A 24967-nucleotide genomic window follows, 5' to 3' on the forward strand; every position below is an offset into this window, starting at 1 on the left:
CAAATCAAGAGTCAGATGCTTACCTGACTGAGCCACCGCTAATACACTATTATTAATGACAGCACATGCTTTGTAACAATTTCCTTACTTTTTACCTAACGTCCTCTTTCTATTCCAGTTTTTAGACTGCCATATTATATTTTGTTGTGTCTCTTGGCTATGACAGTTTCTCAGACTTTCCTTATTTTTTATGACCTTGACACTTTTGAGGAGTCCTGGTCAGGTATTTTGTAGAATATACTTCAGTTGGTATTTGTCTGGTGTTTTTCTCACGTTTAGACAGGGATTATGGGTTTTTTGGGGAGGAAGATGACGGAGGTCATATGGCATTCTCCTTACATCATATCAAAGGTATATACTACCAACATGATTTATGACTATTGATGTTGACCTTGACCATCTGGCTGAGGTAGCATTGTGAGTTTTGTACAGTTAAGGTTCCTCCCTCTCCATACTATATTCTTCGGAAGAAAGTCACTATGCACAACCCACTGTTAGGAGTCGGGGGTTATGCTCCCCCTCCTTAAGGGGGGAGCTTAAGGATAAAGTATGTACAGCTTAAGGATAAAGTATGTACAGAAGTTATTTGGAATTCTTCTGCTCAGGAGATTTGTCTGTTCTCCCCCATTTATTTATTTGTTCAATCATTTATTGTTATCAGTATAGATTCATGGGTATTTATTTTATACTCTTGAGTTATAATCTAATATTACTTTCATTTTGTTGCTCAAAATGTTCAGCTTTGGGAGAACATATGTATTTTAAAATATAAAAACATTATCAAAGAACTGTATCAACTTCAGTAACAGGAGAAACTGCTTTTTATTTTCTTCAATGGGTCTCATTTATACTATTATTCCATCAAAGAAAATTCTGATTGCTTGTAATCTAAAAATTAGTGTTTATTTTCTGTTGTGCTAAGATCAGAGAACAAGTGACAAGGTTTCAAGACTGAGTTAGGCAAGGGGCGCCTGGGTGGCTCAGTTGGTTAAGCGTCTGACTCTTGACTTTGGCTCAGGTCATGATCGCACAGTTCGTGAGTTTGAGCCCTGCATTAGGCTCTGTGCTGCCAGCGTGGGCCCTGCCTGGGATTCTGTCACCCTCTGTCTCCTCTGTCTCTGCCCCTCCCCCTGCTTGCTTTCTATCTCTCTCTCTCTGTCAAAATAAATAAAAATACACTTAAAAAAAGACTGAGTTAGGCAAATGTGTGACTCAGTGTCATAAGATGTACTTTTCTCATTTCTCTCTGAATCTGTTGGCAGTCTGTTGCTCCTGGGTTAAAAAGGTTCTTAGGCTACATGGCATAGTAACCACTTCACCGTCACTTACCTCATTGGTTTCCAGGTGCTGAAACTTTTTAGGATTCTTTTAAGATTTTTTTTAATGTGCTATTTTCCCTACCGAAAAGCTTTTGCATATACTAGTTTCTCTTTTTAGAAAGTTCCTACATCAGTGCCCCTCACCTCAAACTTATGCTGTTCATGCTTCAGTAATATTTATCAATTGGTTCCTGCAATTGTGGTGGCTGGGCAAATCTGGAATTTGTAGGACAGGTTTGCCACCTGGAAACTTAGGCAGGAGTTGGCACTGCAGTCTTCAGGTAGAATTTCTTCTTCTCTGGGAAACCTCAGTTTCTGCTATTAAGGCCTTCGGCTGACAGGATGAGGCCCACCCACAATATGGGAGGCAACTTAAAGTCAGCTGATTGTTATTGTTAACCACATCTACAGAATACATTCATAGAAACACCTAGATTAGTGTTTGATTAAATGGGTACTACAGTCTAGCCAAGTTAACGCATCAAACCAACCATTATAGTGACCAAGAGAGAAACGGGCTATGAATAAGAAAACATCATAATGACAGGACAATGGAGATGCGAATGAAGAAGGGGCCCGGGGGGGGGGGGGGGGGGGGGGAGCACTTTAGTTGGCGTGGTCAGGGAGAGATGACATTTGAACTGAGATATGGAAAGAAAGTAAAGAAGGGAAAGAATGAGTCATCTTGAGAATTTGCATTTGTACCAATTCCCAGATGATATTGATGCAGTTGCTTTGGACCATATTTTGAGAACCATGGTGGCTTAAGGATACACTCCCTTTATTATATAATTGATCCTGGGATGGCCCCTTAACATCTCAGAGTGATCATTTCCCTCAAAATCCCTATGGCATGTGCCCTGAGAAGCTGAGAATTTTGTTGAGAGGGTAAAAATCTCAAAAGGGAAGCACTGAAAGATCCTAGGACAAAGCAAAGAGAACTGGCCACAGCAGGTAAGCACTGGGCTTACTGGGAGGTGACACTAAACACAGATTTCATCCATTTGTAACGAGCTATGAGACCATGATTCTATGTTGTCACTCAACCCATGAGGGCCTCTGTACCCAGTCTATGCAAAGAAAAGGTGTAATGGACGCACACAGTTCTGGACTGTACCGTGACCACAGACTTGTGGAATGAGACTTGCCAAGGCAGTAGGATTCAAGAATTCTGTTGTCAAATGGTGTCTATGCACTTCGTGCAAAAGGGTTATTCCCAGATCAATGTCCTTTTAGTGGGAGAAGAATCTTGGTGCAGGAAGGGTCGCAGAGAACCCAAGGTTGGAAGAGGGATGTCTACACCCTGTGAGTCTCACCCTCTGTGTGAATGGGCAGTGGGGAAGACTATAACGGTTTAGCTGGATGACCCCTAAGATCCTGTCCAGCCCTCACACCCTGTGGTTACCTGGCTTGTTCTCACGGCATGCTCACAATACTCCTGACTTTGACATGATTTTAAAGTCACAGGCTGTTCTAGATAACAGCTATTACAGAGGTGGTCGGTCGTGGTCTGTTTCCTGAGAGAATTTTCCTGACTCTGGCGGGGCCAGGACCAACGGACAAAGTCAGATGCTCTTTGCGAGCCCTGCGTGCCTGGCAGCAAGAGGCTGCCTTTTCTGCCCTTGATCTAGTTCCAGACGTGCTGCAGGCAGGGCGCTGTGCTGGAGAGCGGCCGTGCCACTGGGGCCTGGTGCTCTGTGAACTGAATATACCCTTTCTTCATTTCACCCTTGCTGGACTTGATTTAGGGAGTGGTTAATGAAAACACAGACCCCTGTCCCCCGCAGTTCTGTGTTTCTAAACAACGGCACTAACAAGCATCCGTACATACAAATGTTGCTGAAGGAGGCAAGTGGCTTTATACAAGGGTATAAACCTCTTTCTACAAAGGTATAAATGGAACCTCTTGGAGTGCCTCTTGTTGCCTTCTTTAAAAAATCTGTAATTTGACAAGTGAAGAATTATCAAGACATTTTATTCTGCTGGGCATCAGTGTGTCCTTGAAAAGAAGTAGCAGATGTGTTGACTTCCTTGGCTTAGCCAATTTCACCCCAGATGGTCTCAATGACCAGTTATGGAATCTATCTGTTCTATTTCTTGAAGGCAGTAGGGGGAAAGGGGTGTGAGAAGCTTGAATTCCTTGAAGGACTGTAAATGTGACCGTTACACAGAAAAGTGGGTCTCATGGAATATAAGAGAGTATTCACTGTGCCTTTAAATATGTTCTGCGAGGCCAGCTGTTTCCCTGGATGAAATGCAAAGCAAATCTCAAGACTTTCTGGTCCCTTCCAAGTAATAAAGGACCTCCAGTCACTAATTAATACAACCAGTCCAATGTAAATATCAAACCGTGTGAGTTTCATTTACTGTCACATCTCTTCCCCTTTCCCAGTTCAGGCCTCAAACAAGCTTGCTGCACGAGCAGGGGAGAGGGCAGTTGGCCTCTTTTTCCTTCTTTCACATTTATTTCTCTTTGTGCATCTTGCCAGCTGAATGTTTGACCCCTGCAGGGTTCGGATGGGTGCGTCCAGAGCAGAGAAAAGAGGGGTGAAAATGCTGTGGTGAGCTGGTGTCATGTTTTCTAGGTCTGGCAGGTGTTAGGAGCTCCTTCACAGGTGTTTTTTTTTTTTTTTTTTTTTCAATTAAAAAAAATTTTTTTAACATTTATTTATTATTGAGAGACAGAGAGACACAGAGCATGAGCAGGGGAGGGGTAGAGAGAGGGGGAAGACACAGAATCGGAAGCAGGCTCCAGGCTCTGAGCTGTCAGCCCAGAGCCCGACGCGGGGCTCGAACTCACAAACTGCGAGATTATGACCTGAGCTGAAGTCGGTCGCTTAACCAACTGAGCCACCCAGGCGCCCGACAGGTGCTTTTGATACACGTCCCCCGCCCCAGCTCCTGGGATCTTTCACTTGTGGTTCCCTCCACAGGTAATATCACAGCCTCTGGCAGGTTATGGATGGTTCCTCCTCAGTCTCAGGTATCAACGAAGCACTTCCTGTTGAGGTCACCTGTCCCCTTTCAGGCTGTCCTCGTGGGCCGAATCCACATCGAACCTGCATTAGTTCTCTCCAGCAGTGGCCATCAGCTCCATGCTTCGCTTCCACAAACTTTGTGGGCAGAGCCCAGTCCCAACAGGACCGTCTTCCCTTGGCTTGTGTACAGAGTAGGGGGCCAGGTTCTCTTGTCCTTCAGATTTCCAAGTGGATCAGACCCACGAGGTCATTGTGTCTGCCAGTTCTCGGAAGACATTTTTCCAGTCTGTGTTGTGTTGCAGCCCCTTTTCCAGGGCTTGGAATGAATGTGGGCATGTCCTACGTCTTCCGTCTGGGGAGGAGGGGGACACACAGCAAATTACTTTCTCTGAAAATCCTCTAATTTCCCAACTCCTGATCCTTTTATATCCTTGATGTGGGAGAGGAAAGAGTGAAATCTCCCTTGCTACCTTTTTCTTTTTCTCCCCCCAACACTGCATGGCAGCCTTAGGTTTCACTTTGAATTGTGGCATATAATGTTTAGGGACCTTAGCCCAACACTGTGACAAAATGGTTCCATTTTAACATTCTGTGTGTATATAGATATACATTCTGTTTGTATATAAATATAAATATATAAATATATATATTTGACCAAAACAACATGGTTCAGCTTTTTTAACCTGTTGACCATCAAATCACTTAATTCAGTTAATAAAAAGACTAAAATAAGGAGGCCAATCTTTCTACCACCAGGAGTCTCCATCACGTCATCCTGAACCGATTCCTGAACTTAGTCTCCACCTCCAAGGAGTTTATAATATTATTTAGAAAATTAGCATTATGATTGAAATTTCTGGGCCTAAATAAAAGACTGTATAAAGCTGGATATCATGAGATTTCCCCAAAATACCTATATAAGCAGCAAGTGCTCTTAACTGATAATGAAGAGTTCATGGTGATTGGGTAGAACCATCGCATCTGGTTGTGAATAGAGCACCTCTGAGCTAGCTGGCCTGTTGCTAAGTGTGTGGTGTTAGGGGCCCTCAGATCCATTCTATTCATTCCTCTTGACTTTGTCAGCCATGTAGTGAGCCTGTGGCCACTGGGCGATGTTGTTCCTGGGAGGTCATTAGGAGGAGAAGCCCACGCTGTGGATTGAGCTGGGACTTAAGAATTTCAGGGGAGACTTAGTGTACGTACCACAGACAGCTTATCTTGGTGTGGCTGAGACACTTGGAGACGTGTGGCTTTCAGGACATCTGCTGATCAGAACACGTATTCTCAGCCTATACTTCTTGAGGAATGGATATTGCTCAATATTTCAGATAGTAATAAACCCCTGGTAAATGCTATATGATTCAAAACAACAGGCAAAATGTCAAAGAAACCTTTTATCTACATGAAGCTAAAAAAGAAATGTGAGTAATGTCATTCATTCATTCATTCATTCATTCTCTTTCCCTATATTTACTGGGTACAAACAAGTGCCAGGCAGTGTGCTAGAGACCCAACAGGATCTCAAAATCTTGTAAGAAACACAACACTACAACGATATGTGTGGTTCAAAGTGACAAATCCTGTAACAGTAGGTTGCCTACCTACTCCCCGTGGAAGATTAAATCTAACTTGGTTAAATTCTTCATTTTAGATCTATGTACTTGTAATGTAAAAACACATTTTAAAAAATCTTAGGGGAAAAGGATGCTATCTTTAATGATAGCCTATTTACTTTCCTTTTAATGGATTTCTAAAAATTTGGAATAGAGTATATTTAACCATGGAAAGGAGGCTGAGTATTAAACTTCTTTGATGTCTATGCTATGGATCAGAAAACTTATAAATATGTAACAATAGAGTTTCCTTCCAATATAAAAACAATTACTTGGCTTCTTTTGCAAAAAATGAAAAATATGTAAATATTTTTATATAAATATGTAATCTCTTCTTTCCATGAAAAATACATTGAAGGTCACAATCATTGTTTTCCTATCTCTTCTTGGAACCCACAGTCTCCAAATCCAATGGTTGTATTAATAATACAATATAAATGGAAAGATTAAAAGATATGATTAAGGAAATTTGGGTGATTTGTGGTTTCAACTTTACCGATCATTTTATACATAGAGGGCTTCTAAATTAGATTGTAGACACATTTGCCATTTGAGTTCCAAGCATTTTATTTATTTACTTTTTATTAACATTTTCTTTAAATATTTATTTATTTTCGAGAGAGAGAGAGAGCGCGGGCGCGCGCAAGCATGAGCAGGGTAGGGGCAGAGAGGGAGGGAAACACAGAATCTGAAGCAAGCTCCAGGCTCTGAGCTGTCAGCACAGGGCCCAAACTCATGAGCTGTGAGATTATGACCTGAGCCGAAGTCAGACGCTTAACCGATGAGCCACCGAGGTACCCCGAGTTTCAAGCATTTTAATTGTATATCAAAGCATCTAACACCTGATATCGATAGTCTGCCTCAGAATAGTTCTTTTTATTTTTATGGAAGCTGCAGTCTTTTTCCTGAGACGACAGCCACAATTTTGTCAACAATCTACCATTTATTTACAGAGGTTTAAAATCCGCTGATGGATGTTTACTTGTGCTGTACAATGCCTCAGTGGGAGTGACAGAAGGTGGTTTGCAATGGGTCTGAAAACGTAAAATAGTCAAAGCTGGCATTTCAACAATTCATTCCCAAAACACATTGGATTCATAAGTGAGTTTCTGTTTTCAAGTTTACATAGCTTGCTTCTGGTGTTAATGTTCTACTCCACACCTAAGGTGCCACTATGCATGGTTATTTTTTATCCTCACGGAAACAGTCCTGATTTGTACTGAATTTCAATGATGTTGTGTTAAACCAACTGTCATTTTGGAATGGTCGTAAGCAAACCTTCAACAACAGCTCTTTATTTCATCGAAAACCTTTGGGCCACACAACTCTCCCCTTTATCACACTTCCTGTGACCTTTAATGCATTATTAGCTTGTGCTTCTGGGGCCCCAGTAATTATTAACTACTGGAAAAATAATGGTGAAAATTAACAAGTAGAACATGCATTTCCTATATCATTGCATTTAATCTGTGCAACAACCTTTTGAGGTAAGAATCGTCCCAACTTTATAGATCGCAAAGACTTTAATTTGTTCAAATTCACCCAACCCCTAGGTGGTCGGGCTAGTATTCCTACTAAAACATGTGAAAAGATGCCCAGTCTCACTGATTGTAAGAAAGTGCAAGTTAAAACTACATGGAGATGGGGCGCCTGGGTGGCTCAGTCGGTTGGGCGTCCGACTTCGGCTCAGGTCATGATCTCATCGTCCGTGAATTCGAGCCCCACGTCAGGCTCTGTGCTGACAGCTCAAAGCCTGGAGCCTGTTTCAGATTCTGTGTCTCCCTCTCTCTCTGACCTTCCCCCATTCATGCTCTGTCTCTCTCTGTCTCAAAAATAAATAAACGTTAAAAAAAACTACATGGAGATACTAGTTTGAGAAAGATCAAAAAGTTCAAAGATCCACCATATTGGTGAGGGTGTGGGGGTACAAATTATACCGCACTGTAGAGGGTGTTTTGGCAACATCTGCTAAGATGGATATTGCACGTATTTACATCCACGAGGATTGGCTGATTGTAGCATTGTTGATAATGGCAAAAGACTGGGCACAAACCTACTGGCTATTGATGGAGAACTGTTAAAATAAATTATGTTTCTTCCATGCAGTGGAATACTATGCATTCATAAAAAAAGAGGAAGATGTATCTGTAACAGAATAGAAAGCCATCCAAGATATATTATTAAAGAAAACAAAACACATGACGGAAAACAGGCTATATGCTACTGTTTGGATTTTTAAAAAAGACCGTGGGGGAGAGAGTGTGTGTGCGTGTGTGTGTGTGTGTGTAAAGGTGTGTTTTCTGTTTGCATGAACCATCTCAGGAAGGAAACTTTTATTTTTTATTTATTTATTTGTTTAAAAGTTTATGTATTTTGAGGGAGAGCATGTGTGTAAGCAGGGAAGGGGCAGAGAGAAAGGGAGAGAGAAACTCCATCAGGCTCCATGCTGTCAGCACGGAGCCTGATGCGGGGATCGATGATCCGTGAGATCATGACCTGAGCCAAAATCGGTAGGTGGATGCTTAATTGACTGAGCCACCCAGACACCCCTGGAAGGAAACTTTTAAAAACTGTTAACATCCTTTGCCTCCAAGGGGGAAATTGGTGAGTGGCAGGCACAAGTGAGAGGAAATCTCAAGATGTCTTCAAAAATAGCTTTGGCAGTTTAAAACAGAAACTGCATTATATACTTAAAATTTCATTTTATTAAAAAAATTTTTTTAACGTTTATTTATTTTGAAAGAGAGAGACAGAGCATGAGAAGGGGAGGGGCAGAGAGAGAGGAAAACACAGAATCCCAAGCAGGCTCCAGGCTCTGAGCTGTCAGCACAGAGCCCGATGCAGGGCTCGAACTCACGAGCCATGAGATCATGACCTGAGCCAAAGTCGGATGCTCAACAGACTGAGCCACCCAGGTGCCCCTATATACTTAAAATCTTAAAGTGAAGTAATATCTATAAAGCATGTGATAGATACTCAGTTAACAGCCATCCGGATTTACCTTTGGCCTCTGACAAGGTTTAGAGATATCAGTAAAGAAATGAACTCTAGAGAAAGGAGAAAGGATGTTTTGGGGACGATTTGAAGAAGAGTCCTGAGATTGGTGATCATGCTCATATTGCACTAGCTCAGAGTGAACAGAAATAATTCTCACCACCAAACCAGCTTACAGAGAGGTGGAGACAATCTGGTTTCCTTTGCCAATGTCTTTCCTCCCCACATACAGATTGGGGTGATAGGTGATGAAACTCCATCACGGCCACTGGGAATGAGGCCCCAAGGTGGTACAGGCTGGGACTCAGGAAGTTCTGGCTCAGACTTTCCATGGAAATTCCTTTACACCATGTGAAGAGTATGAGGTTGTGAGTGCTCCTGGCCACTCAGCAAATGCTAGATTACCCAAAACAATAACTCTGCCTGGCGGGCAGAGATGTAAAAGGATGTTAAGGATATAGTAAGGGGTGGTTTAGGGTCAATTGGGAAACATTCATTTGAATGAATGCAGCATTTATTTTCAAGAATCAGTATGTCTAGGTTCATGAGCAAAACTCTAGTTTAATTGCTCTGATGCCCTCTGTGAAAAAGCTAAATTATCGTGTCACCAAGAGTCTGAGACCACATTTTTTTGTGAAGAAAAGCCCATGGGAAGGGGATTGTCAGACTTAAACTTGAGACGTTTGACACAAGCATCTAGAACATGACTTTATTGCTCTAATGTTCCTCTCTCTCCAACATCACAAAGGAGCAAAGAAGTAAATATTAGGTATTTGGAATGTTTCACCTTTGGTTTTCGTTTGGGAAAATGGTCATTCTCTCTGATTGGACTGTTGCCATGGAGCATGTCCTATGAAAGCCCTGACTTGGCCCCTAGGAACCGACTGTGATTGTTCATATTAGATGATTGCTTATGCAAGAACAAAGACTATCCCTGTGAGGAGGAAGGGCATGTCTTTATCGTGGCACCTCAAGGGTTAACCAAGGAGTGGTTTGAGATAACTCATTTCCATTTTGAATTTTCAAACCTCTGGAGAAAAACAAGCACAGTATGCCATTTCCGAATACCTCCTCCCAGACCCTACACTCTGCTCTGCACTTTCATGCAGGAGCAGGAGTTTCATGCTCCTGAACTTCCACAAGGAGAGCTTTCCTTGGCTTAATAAGGTTTCCTTTTTTAAAATTCAAATACCTGTATGTCAGGTAAGGATGGAAATTAGTATGATCAGATGCATTTCTATAAACCGAAATTAAGACCTTGAGCAACCTGGAGTTTTGATAGGATGGGGAGTTGGGAGGGTGAGGGAGGTGTTCAGCTTGAACTTGGGACACCTCACCAATACTTATACCTGGGTCTGGGACGGTTGTGTTGAGGAAGGAGTATCAATGACTGGGGCCATTGAAAAGGAAGGCGAGGGAGTCGAGGACACACAAGTAAGAAAGAACACATTGGCTGGGCAGACATTTTTTACGTTAGAATTCTGGATCTCAGTGGGGTGACCTACATTGATTAGGGCTGGCTGGCAAAGGTTTCAAAGAAGAGAGAAGCTTACCAGCAGGTAAGGAAGAAGGAAACATGTATTAAGGACTGAAAATTAAGGGGAAGGGCAGGGTAGAGAAAAGGGGAGAAATTACAATTTGTACAGTTAACCACTTAATAGCATTTGGCAGAAAAGTTTGTTGAATTACTATTTCTTTGTATTTGTAGTGCAAAAAGCTGTTGGCAAATGTCACTGAGTGATGTATTTACTTGAGAACTGGCCAAAAGTTTGCCACTAAATTCTTCTAAATCTTTGAGTGTTTATAATGTTAGTTCTAATAATCTTTCCAGTTCTTTGAAGAGACTATGGGTTTAGGAAGGCTAGTATGTTTTGATCATTAAGTGGTTTTCTTGATGAGTAATGGGAAGGGTCCTTCCTTTAAGTCATTCAAATTGGATCCTCTTGATAGTTGAAATATATCAGATAAAGTAAAGCAATTTTTTTTTTTTTTGGTTACAGGAATAATTGTTTGCAAGTTTGTACAATTTAACTGGTAGAAGAAGGATTTAAAGTTTTTTTTTTGTTTGTTTGTTTGGTTTTTTATTTGTTTGCCTGTTTTTAGCTAGAAAGTTTGATTCAAATTCTATGGTCATAAGAGTCAGACCTAAATGGACTCTCTTCTGTGGAGTAATGGATTTGAGTGGCATAACTCATTTCCTCATGTTTTATAAGGCAAGTTATTTATCTGACCACAAGTTGTTTCAATGTTTTTAACTTATGTTCTCAAATCCTTCTCCCCATTTCTTTACCAGTGATTTGAGAACGTGGAAACAGTCTTGTGTTTTCCAAAGAATTGGGGATTTCTAAGACTCTAAGAATACCTCATCAAGCCACCAAGTTTATGTCTTAATTTGATTTATGTGATTCATGGCCCACATGAAGAGAAGAAAGAATGCATTATCCACTTGGTTAGGCTGAGGTGGGGTAGAAACCCTCAATTTGAAGGTCCAGTTTCCAATCCATGTCCCCTAGCCATATGACCTTCTGCAAGTCTCCTATGTCTTTCTGGGTCTCGGTTTTCTTATAAATACAATGAAGAGATTGGGCTCAATAACCCATAAAGAGACCATCGATTCTAATAGCCTGTTATGTGTTAAGAAATCTTATTTGTTGGGGCGCCTGGGGGGCTCATTTGGTTAAGCATCTGACTTCAGCTCAGGTCATGATCTCATGGTTCATGGGTTTGAGCCCTGAGTTGGGCTCTGGGCTGACAGCTCAGAGCCTGGAGCCTGCTTCAGATTTTGTGTCTCCCTCTCTGTCTCTGCCCCCTCCTTGCTTGTTCTCTGTCCCTCTCTCTCTCAAAAAAAAAAAAAAAAAAAAAAAAAGCTGATTTGTTTAGAAAATATGAATCTGTTTCCAAAGTTTCTCCTAACTCTCGTTCTAAACCCTAGCCATTACGTTCATTCCTTTTGTGTTAGTTATTGAAAAGTCAGTTAACAATGCAAATGTGATATCTGGGAGGGGTTTAAGCATTCATTTTTTAAACAATATTTATTAGGGGCCAACTACACATCAGGCATTGTACTAGGCGATGGACTTATGACTTGGAAAAAGATAGCCTCTGTATGCCTTTTTTGAATTTATAGGTCAGCGGGAGGATACCACAAAATATACAGGAAATCCCAACAGCATAAAGGCTATAACTGGGGATGTTTAGGGAGGTATGGACATGTATAAGAGAAGCACCCATTAGGAAATCAAGGAAGCCATCCTCTTGGTGGCTGGGACGTCTCAAGGGAGACTTGGAGGATGGTTAGGAGTAAGTCTGATGAAAAGGTGGGAAGAAGATTCCAGGGAGAGTAAATCACATATGTGACTTTTTGGACTTACACAGGAGCCAGAGGGTTAGAGAAACTTGAAAGGAATTCAATTTGGCAGGAGCACAATATCTGTAGGAGAGTGGGTGGGGACCCTAGAGAAATGAGGATAACTATTCGAGTTCTCTTACTGTGGAGAAAGATTACTCTTCCTGCAGTGTGAAGAATGGGCAGTGAAAGGAAAAGCCTGGAGGCAGGCTTGGAGAGAAGAGAGTGGCCTGAACATCATAAGATGGTCAGAAAAGAGAGTAGGCTTACAGCAGTCAGGGAGGTGGAAATAAGAAAGATTTGTGATGGGTCCGACCTAGAGAGTGAGAAAGAGGGGCAAGATTGAGGCTGGATTTTTTTGTTTACACAGTTATGTGAACAGCAGTGCCATTTGCTGAGCTAAGAGACAGAAGGTAGAGTTGGTGTGGGGAAAAAGAAAAGTTAATTTTGGACAAGTGGAGCTTCAAATGGCCAGTCCATAGTAGGTGCTCAATAAATATTTATTGAATCAATGAACATGCAAGTAAAAATGAGGTCTAGTAGGCTCTCTACTAGCTGGCTCTCCTAGCCAGCAAAAGATCTTGAATGGAGAGTTCCATTTTTAAGTCTTTAATGTAAAGATGAAACTAAAACCCTAGGAATGATTGAGATCATCCAATGGAAGAAGTCCAGAGAAGGCAGGGGGGCCTAGGGGATGAACCTGGAGGAATATCAATCCCTGAGGGCAGACAGAGGCAGAGATGTTCTTGAAAGTGGCCGGGTAAGAGAGGTCATTAAATAGGAGTAAACACTAACCCCCTAGAGGTAAGTGTTGTGAGGGCAGAGATATTCCTTTTGCTTATATTTGGGTGACTGCTAGGGACAGAATTGTCTCTCCAAAATTCATATCTTGAAGCCCTGACCTCCAAGGTTAACTGTGTCTGGAAATAGAATAGAATAGAATAGAATAGAATAGAACGGTGGCCTTATAAGAAGAAGAGAGCACTTTCTCCGCTATGTGAGGACACAGGGAAAAGGCAGCCTTCTGAAAGCCAGGCAGTGAGCCCTCACTAGAATCTAACCTTGCTGTCACTCTCATCTCAGACTTCCAGCCCCCAGAAATGTAAGAAAATAAATGTCTGTTTTTAAGCCACTTAGCCGATGGTATTTTGTAACGGCAGCCTGAGCTAACTAGGGTAGTGTCCAACACTTAGAAATGGTCCTGGTAAATAGTAATTAGTCAACATTTAAAAAAATTGATATATAATTGACATAACATTGTATTATCAATATATTTTTCCGAGTCAACTGAATGAATGAGTCATTCCTTGGCAAACTCGTAAATACATCACTTCCTTGAGACAGTGTGGTTATAAATGAAGAAGTTGGGAGAAGGGAGGAAGACTGGCTAGCATGGGGGTCTTGGGTACTTAGAGAGAGTGGGAAGGAGCCACTTTGCCCGATGAGTGAGGTGACAAAATGGGAAAAAAGACCTGAAAAGGCTCAGAATGCACAAATCTCTCTCTCTCTTTTTTTTTTCATTTGGCTGCAACTTGGTTGATTACTAGGCATGTGTACATTTGTGTGTGTGTCTGTGTGTGTGCATGTATGTGTGCAAAGGTCCTCCTCAACATTAGACGGGACTATTTAAATCAATGTGACTTTAGCTATAATCTGGATATTGCTCTTGACAGAGAATACCCCAAACTGGCAATGAGATTCCTCAAATACATAACAGATAAAGGGAGGAAAAGGGACACAGTGTAATAACCATTGGAATAATTGGAATTCTTTTATCATTCATGGCACTTACGGTGAAAGTACTTTCTAATGTGTCTTCTGCCATATGTGATATAAGTAAATTATCTAAAAAAGATTCTAGAATGTTTTAAAAAATCTTTTCAGGAAAATGTAAGGTGAAAGTTATTAAATTCTGTTAAACTGGTGAATTAAATATGAATCATTCACTGATTTATAATGAAGAGTAGCTATTCTGCCTGACAACCAAATATCCAAACTCTCTATCAGCTCCTGGGTAGAAAGCCAGGAAATGGCATCTGAAGTCCCAGAATTTGTGAGATTAAGGATCTTGGATTTGATTCTGGGCTTATAAGTCATTTTTTTAAATACAAAATTTGGTTTTGGAATGGCATGGGAAGAAAAGGCTGTTTAAGAACATGTTAAAGAATACGGATTCCACTTGGCCTCTTAGTAACTTGAATCTTTGCAGGCTTATGTAAAGTTTGTTACAATTAAAAAGGTCCATGCATAGGGTGTTAGGAAAATTCTGTGGCCTTGAAGGAGCTGAGCCCCAAGGAAAGACTTCTGACTGAGAGAAACCTAGCTCTGAACTTGGATGCCTTGGCAGAACCGCATTGCCCAGCACCAGGCTGGCTGTGTCATTGGCTGGAAATAGGGTATATGTGCTCCAGTTTGTAAGAGGTCACATTCTGGGCCAGGAGGCAAAATCAATCTATGGTGATAGATGCGAGAACAGCGGTTGCCTGCAGGGGTTAGGAGTTGACTAGGGCGGGGCATGAAGGGGACTCTCTGGCGTGATAGAAACACTCCATGACCTCACTGAGGACATACCCATTTCTCTAAACTCATGTCTAAACTGGACATGGATGATATGTGCATTTCCCTGCATATAAGTTTTTCCTTATAAAACAAAAATCAAAGGTCAGTTGAAAAAAGTCTACGAGCTAATTAAAACCCCTTAAAACAGGCTGAATTCTTTAAAATGAGCAAAACTACCCAACTGTGCACCGATGGATGAATGGATAAAGAAGATGTGGTATATAGATACAAGGGAGTATTACTCGGCAATCAGAAAGAATGAAAGCTTGCCATTTGCAACTATGTGGATGGAACTGGAGGGTGTTATGCTAAGTGAAATTAGTCAGTCAGAGAAAGACAAAAATCACATGACTTCACTCATATGAGAACTTTAAGAGACAAAACAGATGAACATAAGGGAAGGGAAGCAAAAATAATATAAAAACAGGGAAGGGGACAAAGCATAAGAGACTCTTAAATATGGAGAACAAACAGAGAGTTGCTGGAGGGGTGGTGGGAGGGGGGATGGGCTAAATGGGTCAGGGGCACTAAGGAATCTACTCCTGGAATCATTGTTGCACTAGATGCTAACTAATTTGGATGTAAATTTAAAAACAAAAAACAAAAAACCCCAAAAAAAACAGTCGCATCTTAAACTCACCGAGTTGTGCACATTAAATAAGTATAGCTTTTTGTATGTCAATCATTCATCAATAAAGTGGTTTAAAGAAATAAAAAAAAAATAAAATGAGCAAAACTAAAAAGGAAATTCGTCATTTTCCTTTAGAGGAAAATGGATGGTGTCAAATAAGCTCCCAAACAGCATTTTTTTTTTTTTTTAAATTTTTTTTTTTCAACGTTTATTTATTTTTGGGACAGAGAGAGACAGAGCATGAACGGGGGAGGGGCAGAGAGAGAGGGAGACACAGAATCGGAAACAGGCTCCAGGCTCTGAGCCATCAGCCCAGAGCCCGACGCGGGGCTCGAACTCACGGACCGTGAGATCGTGACCTGGCTGAAGTCGGACGCTTAACCGACTGCGCCACCCAGGCGCCCCCCAAACAGCATTTTTAATCAAAAATAATAATCAGTTTAGACATAGCTAGACCCTCATGTCTCAGAGTGAAGGAACCATTTTTTAAAAATGTTTATTTATTTTTGAGAAAGAGAAATAGAGCATGAGTGGGGTAGGGGCAGAGAGAGAGGGAGACACAGAATCTGAAGCAGGCTCCGGGCTCTGAGCTGTCAGCACAGAGCCCGACGTGCGGCTCGAACTCATGAACTGTGAGATCATGACCTGAGCCAAAGTTGGATGCTTAACCGACGGAGCCACCCAGGTGCCCCTGAAGGCACCATTTCTAGTACTATAAGCTGTTTTGGAAATATTTCCGCATGTATTTTCTTTCATGTCTCTATTGTAGGAATCATGTTTTTGTAAATGTAAAATGCTTTGAATAGAGCTGGAGAAGAAGCTGTGTTCAGTCATAGTATTATCTGGTTATGAACTAAGAATTCAGAGCTCTCTTGTGAGTCATGCTGCTAAGAATTGTAGGCTTAATCTTCAAGACTGTATGAATTTGAATTTTGACTTTATGGCCTTGGTCGGTATGAGGATACAAAGATAATCTTTTAGCAAAAACACTTGAAAATGGTAGAATGTTACATGGAAAGCTAGCTTTTAGAGATGGCTGGCGGATAAATTTGCTGTTACTTTTTTCTTTTAAGTATCTGGATTAATCAATTAGCCAGTATGTGATGACCCGATCGATATAACCAGGCACAGTGCTAGGCACGCAGCGAATTCCCAAATAACTCTCGGCCGACTGTTCTCAAGGAGCTTCTCAGCAGGACAAGGGGATTAAACATACATATAAATAATTCGTTCAAGGAAGAATGTAATAAATGCATGAGAATACCACTGGCGTTCAATGGAGAGGAAATTCCTTTTAAAAAAGGAATCAAGGAAGACATTATGGGTGTGGTGGCATTTGGGCTGGGCCTTAAAGAAGAGCGTGCTTTCCCCTGACAGGGCAGCAAACGGGGGTTGTGGGCAGAGAGAATGTCATCAGGAAAGCTCTAAGTGTCGGAGCATAAGGGTTTTGTTGGGCTGCAGCACAGGCTACACTTCGGAGGAGATGCATTAGGCAGGAGAAAGTCCTGAACTCTGGGGGAAGCTACGATCTGGGTAGAGGTACAGCCGGGCCATGAGAAGATGGGTCCTGAAGCAGTAAGGACCGAGGAAGTAAAAGGCGACAGACTCTAAGTAGAGGGAAGGAAGAGGCAGGCAGGTCGCTAGGAGGCTCTCCCAACAGGTCAGGTAATGCGGCTGAAGGAGAATGATGGAAGTGGGGGGACAGGGAGAGGCAGCAAGTCTAGAATGCTCAGCAACGTGGAAGACAAGAGAGGGAGGGACAGCCGTCACAGGAAACTGAGAGACCGTCGTTCGCCGACAGGAGGGACAGTGATGCTGTTCATAGGCCAGAGTAGAGAGGAACGTCATGTTTGTGGGAGAGAGGATGATGACTCATTTTGAGCAAGCCAGCAATGCCCAGGAGATGCTGGAAAAGTGGGTCTGGATGTACACTCAGTGGTGGAGTTGGAGAAAGAGACGTGGCCCTTCTTCACCCACAAGTACCTGTAAGTCACGGCAGCGGGTGAGCATGTCCAGCGTGACAGTGTGGAGAGAGAGGGAAGAGGAGAGAGCTGGGAGCTAGCCGGACTGTGAGGCTGTTTGCCAGAAACACTGAAAGAAAATTGGCAAGGTGCCGGACCTCCCCCAGCCCTGTCCCCAAGCCAGGGAGATGGACCAGGAAGAGGAAAGAGAATGCTGGAGAGAAAGCATTCAAGAAAACTGCTTTTAGAGGACTAACCCTGATTGCTGGTCTCAGAATAATCAAAGCCTATGATTATTTGCAGATTCCCCTCCCTCTCTCCTTCTCTTTTTTCTTCCTTCTTTCTTTCTTTCTTTCTTTTCTCCCCTCCTGCCTTCCTTTCTTCTTCCTTCCTTGCACGTTCTTGTTTTATTTTGGACTGGCTTACGGCATGGGTGGCCACTGTTGACCTAAGGAGGAGTTAGGATCACCACTGTCACCTACAAAGGGGTAACTGTCTTTTCAATATTTGTCTTTACAGCTGATTGTGGAGGAGGGAGAGCATCTCTGCCCCACTGTTGTAACACTTTGGGTCTGTTAAAGCATGACATATTTGCGATGTGACAACGTTAACATTTTTCTAACTCTTTTTTATACAACTTTTTACTTCTTCGTACTGCTCTCAAGAGCCACTCATAATATCTTGGTAACTGCATGAGATCCCAGGGCCAGAGACTGGCCACTCCTGGCATTGTGATTAGAGTCATTTAATACCCAAGGCCATGACTAACGTCTGGCAACAAAAGCTCCTCTAGGTGTCACATGTCCCGGGACCTTGGGTGAGGGCAAAAAGGGAGCACCTTATTATTGTGAGTCAGTACCATGGTCAAGAGAAAAGTCGAGGACCAGGCGGGCCCATCCAGGACACCGCTGAGAAGTGACAGACCCTCACCACAATCAATACCCATGCAACCAGAAAGCCTAAAATCAGTTTCGAGTAGCGATACCCACCGTTGTCTTATCTTCATACCCAGGCTTTTAATAATATATATCTATTTTTTTGTATGTTTACAGAAAGCAGTCAACTGAGCTATTCGTGGAAAGGTTTGTGGGTTTGGTTAACGAGGTGGAGGAGTATTACATTTCAGCTGGAAACACATCCCTAGAATGCCAAAACATTTATTCCAAAGTCTGGATTCCTGGTGCAATTGGAGGCACACACGGCAATAGTGTGTCTGTTCAGAGGCTGGGGTGGGGGCGGGGGATGGGGGGGGCTGGGGCCAGCAAAGCATTTGATCCGAGCGTATTCCAGAAGGCTTTTGTTGTTAAATTACATTCTTCAGGAAAAACCGCCCATGTCACATTTTGTAAACTTGATATCCATACACTTTTGACTGGCATTCTATTTTAGCCATAAGCCTATGATTTACAGCAAGCCTGCTTTCCCTCTTGCTTAGGGTGGCAGCAGAAAGCTTGGGGCGCTTTCCGGGCTCCAAGGATGAGGAGCAAAAGGCGCCCGGGTTTTGCTTCTCCCCAATAACGCTGACCCTGGCTGTGCCACTCTGCTCTCAGGGAGCAGACAGCAAGCTTCTCCTCACTCCCCCCTGCCGTCCATCCAGCTGGGTGCAGCAGCTCGGGCTGCTGTGCCTGCCGGGAGGGGCTGCCAAGTGCCCTGCCTACTGGCTGCCTCCCGAATCCCTGCCATTGCACACACAAACACATCCACACACGCTCTGCCTCGCTCACACACGGAGCTACATGCACACGCGAGCGCATTCCTCCCTTCATCCTCTGTCTCAGCCCCTGACTTCTACAAGCCCATGGAACATTTCTAGAAAGACGCTCTTGATCCAGCAGGGTAGGGTTGTTTTGATTTCTCTCTTTGTAGCTTTAGCATTTTGAGAAAGCAACTTACCTTTCTGGCTAGTGTCTGTATCCTAGCAGGGAGATGAGGATTTGCTGCTTTCAGTTGGTTTCTGTGTGTATCTCCTTTTCCTTCCAGGACTTGTAGGATTCTTTGTGTAATTTATGTATAATTGGGTGGGTGCTGGTTTTTAAGAGCCCTATGAAGTGCTTTTGCATGTGTTTAAAAAAGACATTTGAAAATTGGAAGTGTGATTTATGGAAACGAAATCATCTGTAAAAAAATTGCTTTGGAAAGTAATGGTTGCTGGCCATAAAGAGACATATCTGTGATTCACCTAATGTGTTTTTAACTCTTTTTTTGCCTACAATCTATGGCTATTGATGCTAAGCTCAATTTTGTCTTCATATTAAACCTACTACATCTTCATATTGTCCAAAAATCGTCTGTCTGTTCTTGTAAGAACTAGGTAAAATGTATACTTATTAGTATTTAAAACAAAACAAAACAAAACAAAAACCACCTACTCTTAGTAACAGCAACCTTGGCATTTATCTGTGCCACGAACATTTTGTTGGGTACTCTGTTGGGTGTTTGGAATAGCAGTTAAAGCAAAGCATTGGTGATCATATCAGGTAGTTGTATCAGAGTCTATCAGGCTGGGGCAAAGGAAGTTTATCACAAAGTATAAATTACCGAGGATTGTGGGTGCACATATATTACCCATATCTTGTGTGTGGTGTATACAGATATATATGTTGTTTGTGTGTGTATGCTTAGATTTTAATTCAGTTACAAACTTTTTTTCTATTTCTTTTTCATCTGAATATTTGATTCTGCATAGCCTTGCCGAAGTGAACGGAGAAGGTCCAGTTGTAGGACTAAAGAACAGAAATGTAGTATTGCATGTCAAAATTTGTTGGTTAGACCAGCAGTGTAACACAGTGGCCAAAGAGCTGGTTAATGAATTGAGGTTACATTTCGTATGAAAAGGTCACATTTCATATTCAACTTTCTGAAGTTTTGGTTGCATAACCTGTGGAAGACACGAACACCCATGTGTGCCTAACCAGAGGTTTTTGTGAATCATCGTTCACATGAGAATTCATAATGGGAACAAGTACAGTACTGTGGTCCAACACAAACATGCAAGCCAGGCTGGGAGCATCTCAGAAGGTCGTGGCTAGAAGACCACTCTGGGGCAATTCTGCAGATGAGGAAACTGAGGTCTGGCACTGTGCTTCTGATGGCAGAGTGCAGCTCTTCCTGTAGGTACACCTTTGAATCTCCGTCCCCCTCCCCCCCCCCCCCCCCCCCAGATGTCTCCTCTCAGTGCCTGCAGCTGCTAAATATAGCTGTCTGTGGCTGGCTGCACATGCAACCGCACACCCCATTCTATCTGCCATATCTCAGTTACAGAGTGGCCCTCCCCAGGGTCATTCTATGTACACACTACATATTTCCAGCCAACTAGGAGAGTGAATCAAACAGAAAGAGAGACAAACAGAGATAGAACGAGGTCTGGCTTGGGGCACATAAGGCAGCACCGGACAGAAAGCCGGCCCCTGGATTAGGCTCGCGAGTTTGTCTTCCCTGGGCCACCTTTAGGAGATCCCGCTGCGTACCCCCCCCCCCCCCCCCCCCCGCCCTGTCCTCCTCCTGCAGTGAAATTTAGCCTCCAACCCGCAGCGACAAGTAAAGTAAAGTTCAGGGAAGCTGCTCTTTGGGCTCGCTCCAAAACGAGTTGCTGCCCGGAGTGATGTTTAAACCAACGTCAGTGCAAGGCAACAGCCCCTGGCCGGCTTCCAGCACCTTTGTGATGCATACGAGCGCGGGAGACCGGTACTTAAAGTTGGAGACTCGAAGCCCGGGAGTTGGCTGAGCGCGCTCGCGCCGGGCTGCACTTGCTCGCGTCTGGCCGCCGGGCTCCGAGGGACGGGCCGGCTCCCGGGGCAGGGCCAGAGCTCGCTTCGCGGTGGGACATGCGCTGCGCCGCCTCTAACCGCGGGCTGTGCTCTTCTTCCAGGTGGCCGGTCGGCTGCTGAGCCCTCTGCCGCGCGGGGAGACCGTGTGCGCCTTGCCCACGGCCACTGACCATGGCCATGACCCTCCACACCAAAGCGTCTGGAATGGCCCTGCTGCATCAAATCCAAGGGAACGAGCTGGAGACCCTGAACCGCCCGCAGCTCAAGATCCCCCTGGAGCGGCCCCTGGGCGAGGTGTACGTGGACGGCAGCAAGCCCGCCGTGTACAACTATCCCGAGGGCGCCGCGTACGACTTCAACGCCGCGCCCGCCGCCTCCGCGCCGGTCTACGGCCAGTCGGGCCTCGCCTATGGCTCCGGGTCCGAGGCGGCGGCGTTCGGCGCCAACGGCCTGGGGGGCTTCCCGCCGCTCAACAGCGTGTCTCCGAGCCCGCTGGTGCTGCTGCACCCGGCGCCGCAGCTCTCGCCCTTCCTGCGCCCCCACGGCCAGCAGGTGCCCTACTACCTGGAGAACGAGCCGAGCGGCTACGCCGTGCGCGAGACCGGTCCTCCCGCGTTCTACAGGTACCCGCGCCGCGCGCCTCGCCGCGCCACGTCGGGGTGGCCCGCCGCGCGCCCGGCGGTCGGGAGGGAGGGAGGGAGGGAGGGGGCCGCGCCGCCGGGAGCTCGCCGGAGGCCGCAGGCTGCGGGGCCGAAACCGGGCAGCCCGGCCGCAGGGGCTGCGGGACGCGCGGCCCGACCCGGGTCGGGGGGCGGCGGTGGTTTGTAGATCTTGGTTCGAGAGCCAAGTTCTCTCGCTTGGCAGCAGCTTAAAGAAAATGCTGTTCTCCACCCCCTACCATCTGCGTTAAGAGGCAGCTCCGAAAACCCGTGGGCTTCCTAACTCATTTTGGAAAATCGTATAAAGCGGCAGTTATTTGTTGGGGGAAACACCCCAAAGCAAAAACAAAACAAAACAAAACAAAAAACCCACAACAAAACCCCCAGCAAAGCTCTTGGAGTCCCTAGTCAATGTCCTGCTTTGGTCTTTAAGGCTAGAGGTGTTTGGGGTTAGCGGAGCTCCGAGTTTAATTTATTACTACTGTTATTTGCAATTATTTTTTAATGTGCTAGCAAAATTTCCTTTCATCTAGAATTTCGGATTAGAAATATGCACGCTACTATTATGGTGACGATGATTTTTGTTTGTTTGTTTTAGCAAGCAATTCCCAGCACCTACTTTCTCCCCCTTCCTCTCCATCCCAAGTTCAAGGGCTTTTGGATTGAATTGCGCTCCTCAGATGAGCAATAGAAGAATTGAATGAGTCTTAACAAGTTTCTGATTTCTGAGTTATCCGGCTGGGTCAGTGTTGGAGCAGATTGCTGACGTATGACTTCTGACAGTCGAAGATTTATAGGTGTCTTGTCAGTTTACAACATGTGGCATCAAAGAGCATTTTGAAATAACTCTTCTAGCTAAGTTACATCTCCGGCCTACCGGGCAGAGAATGCCGCCCCCCCCCCCCCACCTCCCCTAGTGGTGTGCGGGCTCAGGTGGGTTCTGTGCCTTTCAGTCTCTAGAAGCGGTGTGAGCATTCCAGGACATGCAGTAACACATTTGTGACTTAAGTGGCCAGTGTTTTGTGTCTTTATTCTCCCCCACCCCCACCCCCACCCCCATCCCCAGGATTATACTTTTCTCCCTTCTCCCATTCCCCTTTGACAGTTTCTCTGTTCTCTTTCTGATGGACCTGGGAAGGGCTTAGGTGGGTGACTCTGATGAACACCTGTGCCCTAGCCACCCAAGGCCAGCTAGACTCTGGAGTGGGTTTGGAAGGCCTCAGGGTGCCCACATGGCTGGGTACTAAGTTAGGCACAGACTGCAGACTGGTGTCTGGACTGGCCTCCTGCCCTCACCTGGACCCTTGTGCATTGCAAGCCGTAGACTGTTTTCTATTCAGTGTTCTATTTCCAGAGATATTCATAGCAGAAGAAACAGGAGGAAGGCACAGTTTGGCCCCAGATGATACTGAAGGGCATCCTCTTGGGGTATCTGAACACACCCCCTATCCTTCAACCTTCTCAAAGGACTTTAGAGCATCCCACAGCCAGAGAGGTTCAGACTGAATTATTACTTAAAAGACAAAGAATGAACAAAACTTTAAAAAGGTGGCGTATTTCGAATTAATTTTACTTGTTTTAATTCAGGGTTAAAATGGAAACAGAAAGAATCTCTTCCTTTTTTTTTTTTTTTTTTAAGTGTTAGAACAAAATATAACGATTAAGTCTTATTCTCACAACCTTTTAAACTCCTCAGTGTGAAGGAAGGCACTGGTATGATGTGAATTCCATAACCTTCTGGTGGACTCCAGAAACTATTTTCCTCTCCATTTAATTTTCAGTTCTTTTATTGCAAATTAATCCTACTGAATTCAATGGGCACTAATGAGACTGCTCCTTAGTGGATTATTTACTGCCTTGCTACTAATTACAAAGTGAGCATGGTCACATAAAGAGGGGACCACATTTTATTCAGAATTGCTCATCATCCCAGTGGCAAATAATATCACTATGATATGCCCCATCTTAAACTTTTTGCATTGGATGATATTCAGATATGTTTGGAATAGTGAAAAAAAGTGACACGGAACTTTAATAGTGAAGTAAAAACTCATACACGTTGGATTCCATGTGGAAACTCCGTTTTAGAATGATTTTTTTCTTTGTAGTTTATTTCCTATAACGTCCTTGGTTTGAATGCTGCCTCTCAGGAACCAGGGCAGAAGAGACGACTTCATGCAGGTGTTGTTTCAAATGGACAGATGTTATTTAATATTTTTACCCTCTCAGTTTTCGTGTTTGAATAACTTTGGGTACAAAGAATTGACCAGGCTTTTGTAGAAACTGTCTCTTGTCTTCAGTAGTTTCCAAAGTTTTGGGAGTTGAAAGCAGTGTTTTGAAACTGCTTGTCATAACCCCGGGGATCATGAAATCAGTTTAGTGATTCCAGACCATTTTTTCTTAAGGAATAAAATAGAAAAGAATATCACAGAAGATATCAGAGTGCATGATATTTAGTAAGGGTGGGTTTTGTTCTGGAAAATTTGTTTTAATTATATATGCTTGTATGAGCCGACTATGACGTAAAATGTATTTCTTGCTGTGGAAGTTTGTAAGTTAGTGGCCTAACGTGTTACGATCAGTAGAGACCAAAAATTAGGGTAAGTGGTTGGTCGTTTTAGCTACACAAACTAAAAAGCTATTTAAATTGTCTTTATTTTATTTCCCCCCTAGAAGTTACCTGGTGTCTTCAGGTCAGTTAGATTAAGCTTTACTCTTTTTGATTCTTAACTTTTCCATTTGTAAAATGGTGCTGTCATGTGGATTGTTCCGCTGAATGTCCCGCTGGGATGTTCAGAGAATTTATGTGAAGTTCACATCATTTAGCATGAAGATATTATGGTTACTTTCTTCTAGGGGCCACAATATGCAGCCGTATCGATCTATAGAGGAATGTAACAGATAAAACTGCCCTGGGCATACAATAATGTGAGAAAGATGGTCACGCGTCCCAACCAATTGTTGAGAGGGAATATATTTGTAAACAGGCAGAGCTGTGACTTTGCCAGATGTGTCTTACCTGAAATTTCATAGTGAAGGCAACTGGGAGTCATCTCAGCCTCAGTTCTTTATAGTGTTCAAACAACCTAGGAGGTTTGAATAAAACTAAAGGTGAAATGTAATTATATCCACCTTGTTTT

General features: G+C 43.6%; 1 protein-coding gene and 1 long non-coding RNA gene across 5 annotated transcripts in view; one reads left to right on the forward strand and one right to left on the reverse strand.

Moving 5' to 3' along the window:
* ESR1 (estrogen receptor 1) overlaps positions 1-24967 on the forward strand; it is a 390751-nt gene that overhangs the window by 91613 nt on the left and 274171 nt on the right. The window contains exons 1-2 of one of the 4 annotated variants that reach the window (XM_045500071.1): positions 18753-19237; positions 21270-21791. In XM_045500071.1, coding sequence (XP_045356027.1) covers positions 21340-21791 — 452 coding nt within the window. In that variant the 5' untranslated portion in view covers positions 18753-19237; positions 21270-21339. Of the gene's footprint in view, positions 1-18752; positions 19238-21269; positions 21792-24967 lie in introns of those variants that run through there. The other 3 variants (XM_045500072.1, XM_045500069.1, XM_045500070.1) reach the window with 3 other exon arrangements.
* On the reverse strand, positions 4138-20509 carry LOC123609184. Its single transcript, XR_006717656.1, has 3 exons — positions 19295-20509; positions 5501-5591; positions 4138-4649 (listed from the first exon to the last, which is right to left on the reverse strand). It is a non-coding gene; the product is annotated as an uncharacterized LOC123609184 (long non-coding RNA).

This window comes from Leopardus geoffroyi, chromosome B2 (genome assembly GCF_018350155.1).
Source record: "Leopardus geoffroyi isolate Oge1 chromosome B2, O.geoffroyi_Oge1_pat1.0, whole genome shotgun sequence".
NCBI lineage: Eukaryota > Metazoa > Chordata > Mammalia > Carnivora > Felidae > Leopardus > Leopardus geoffroyi.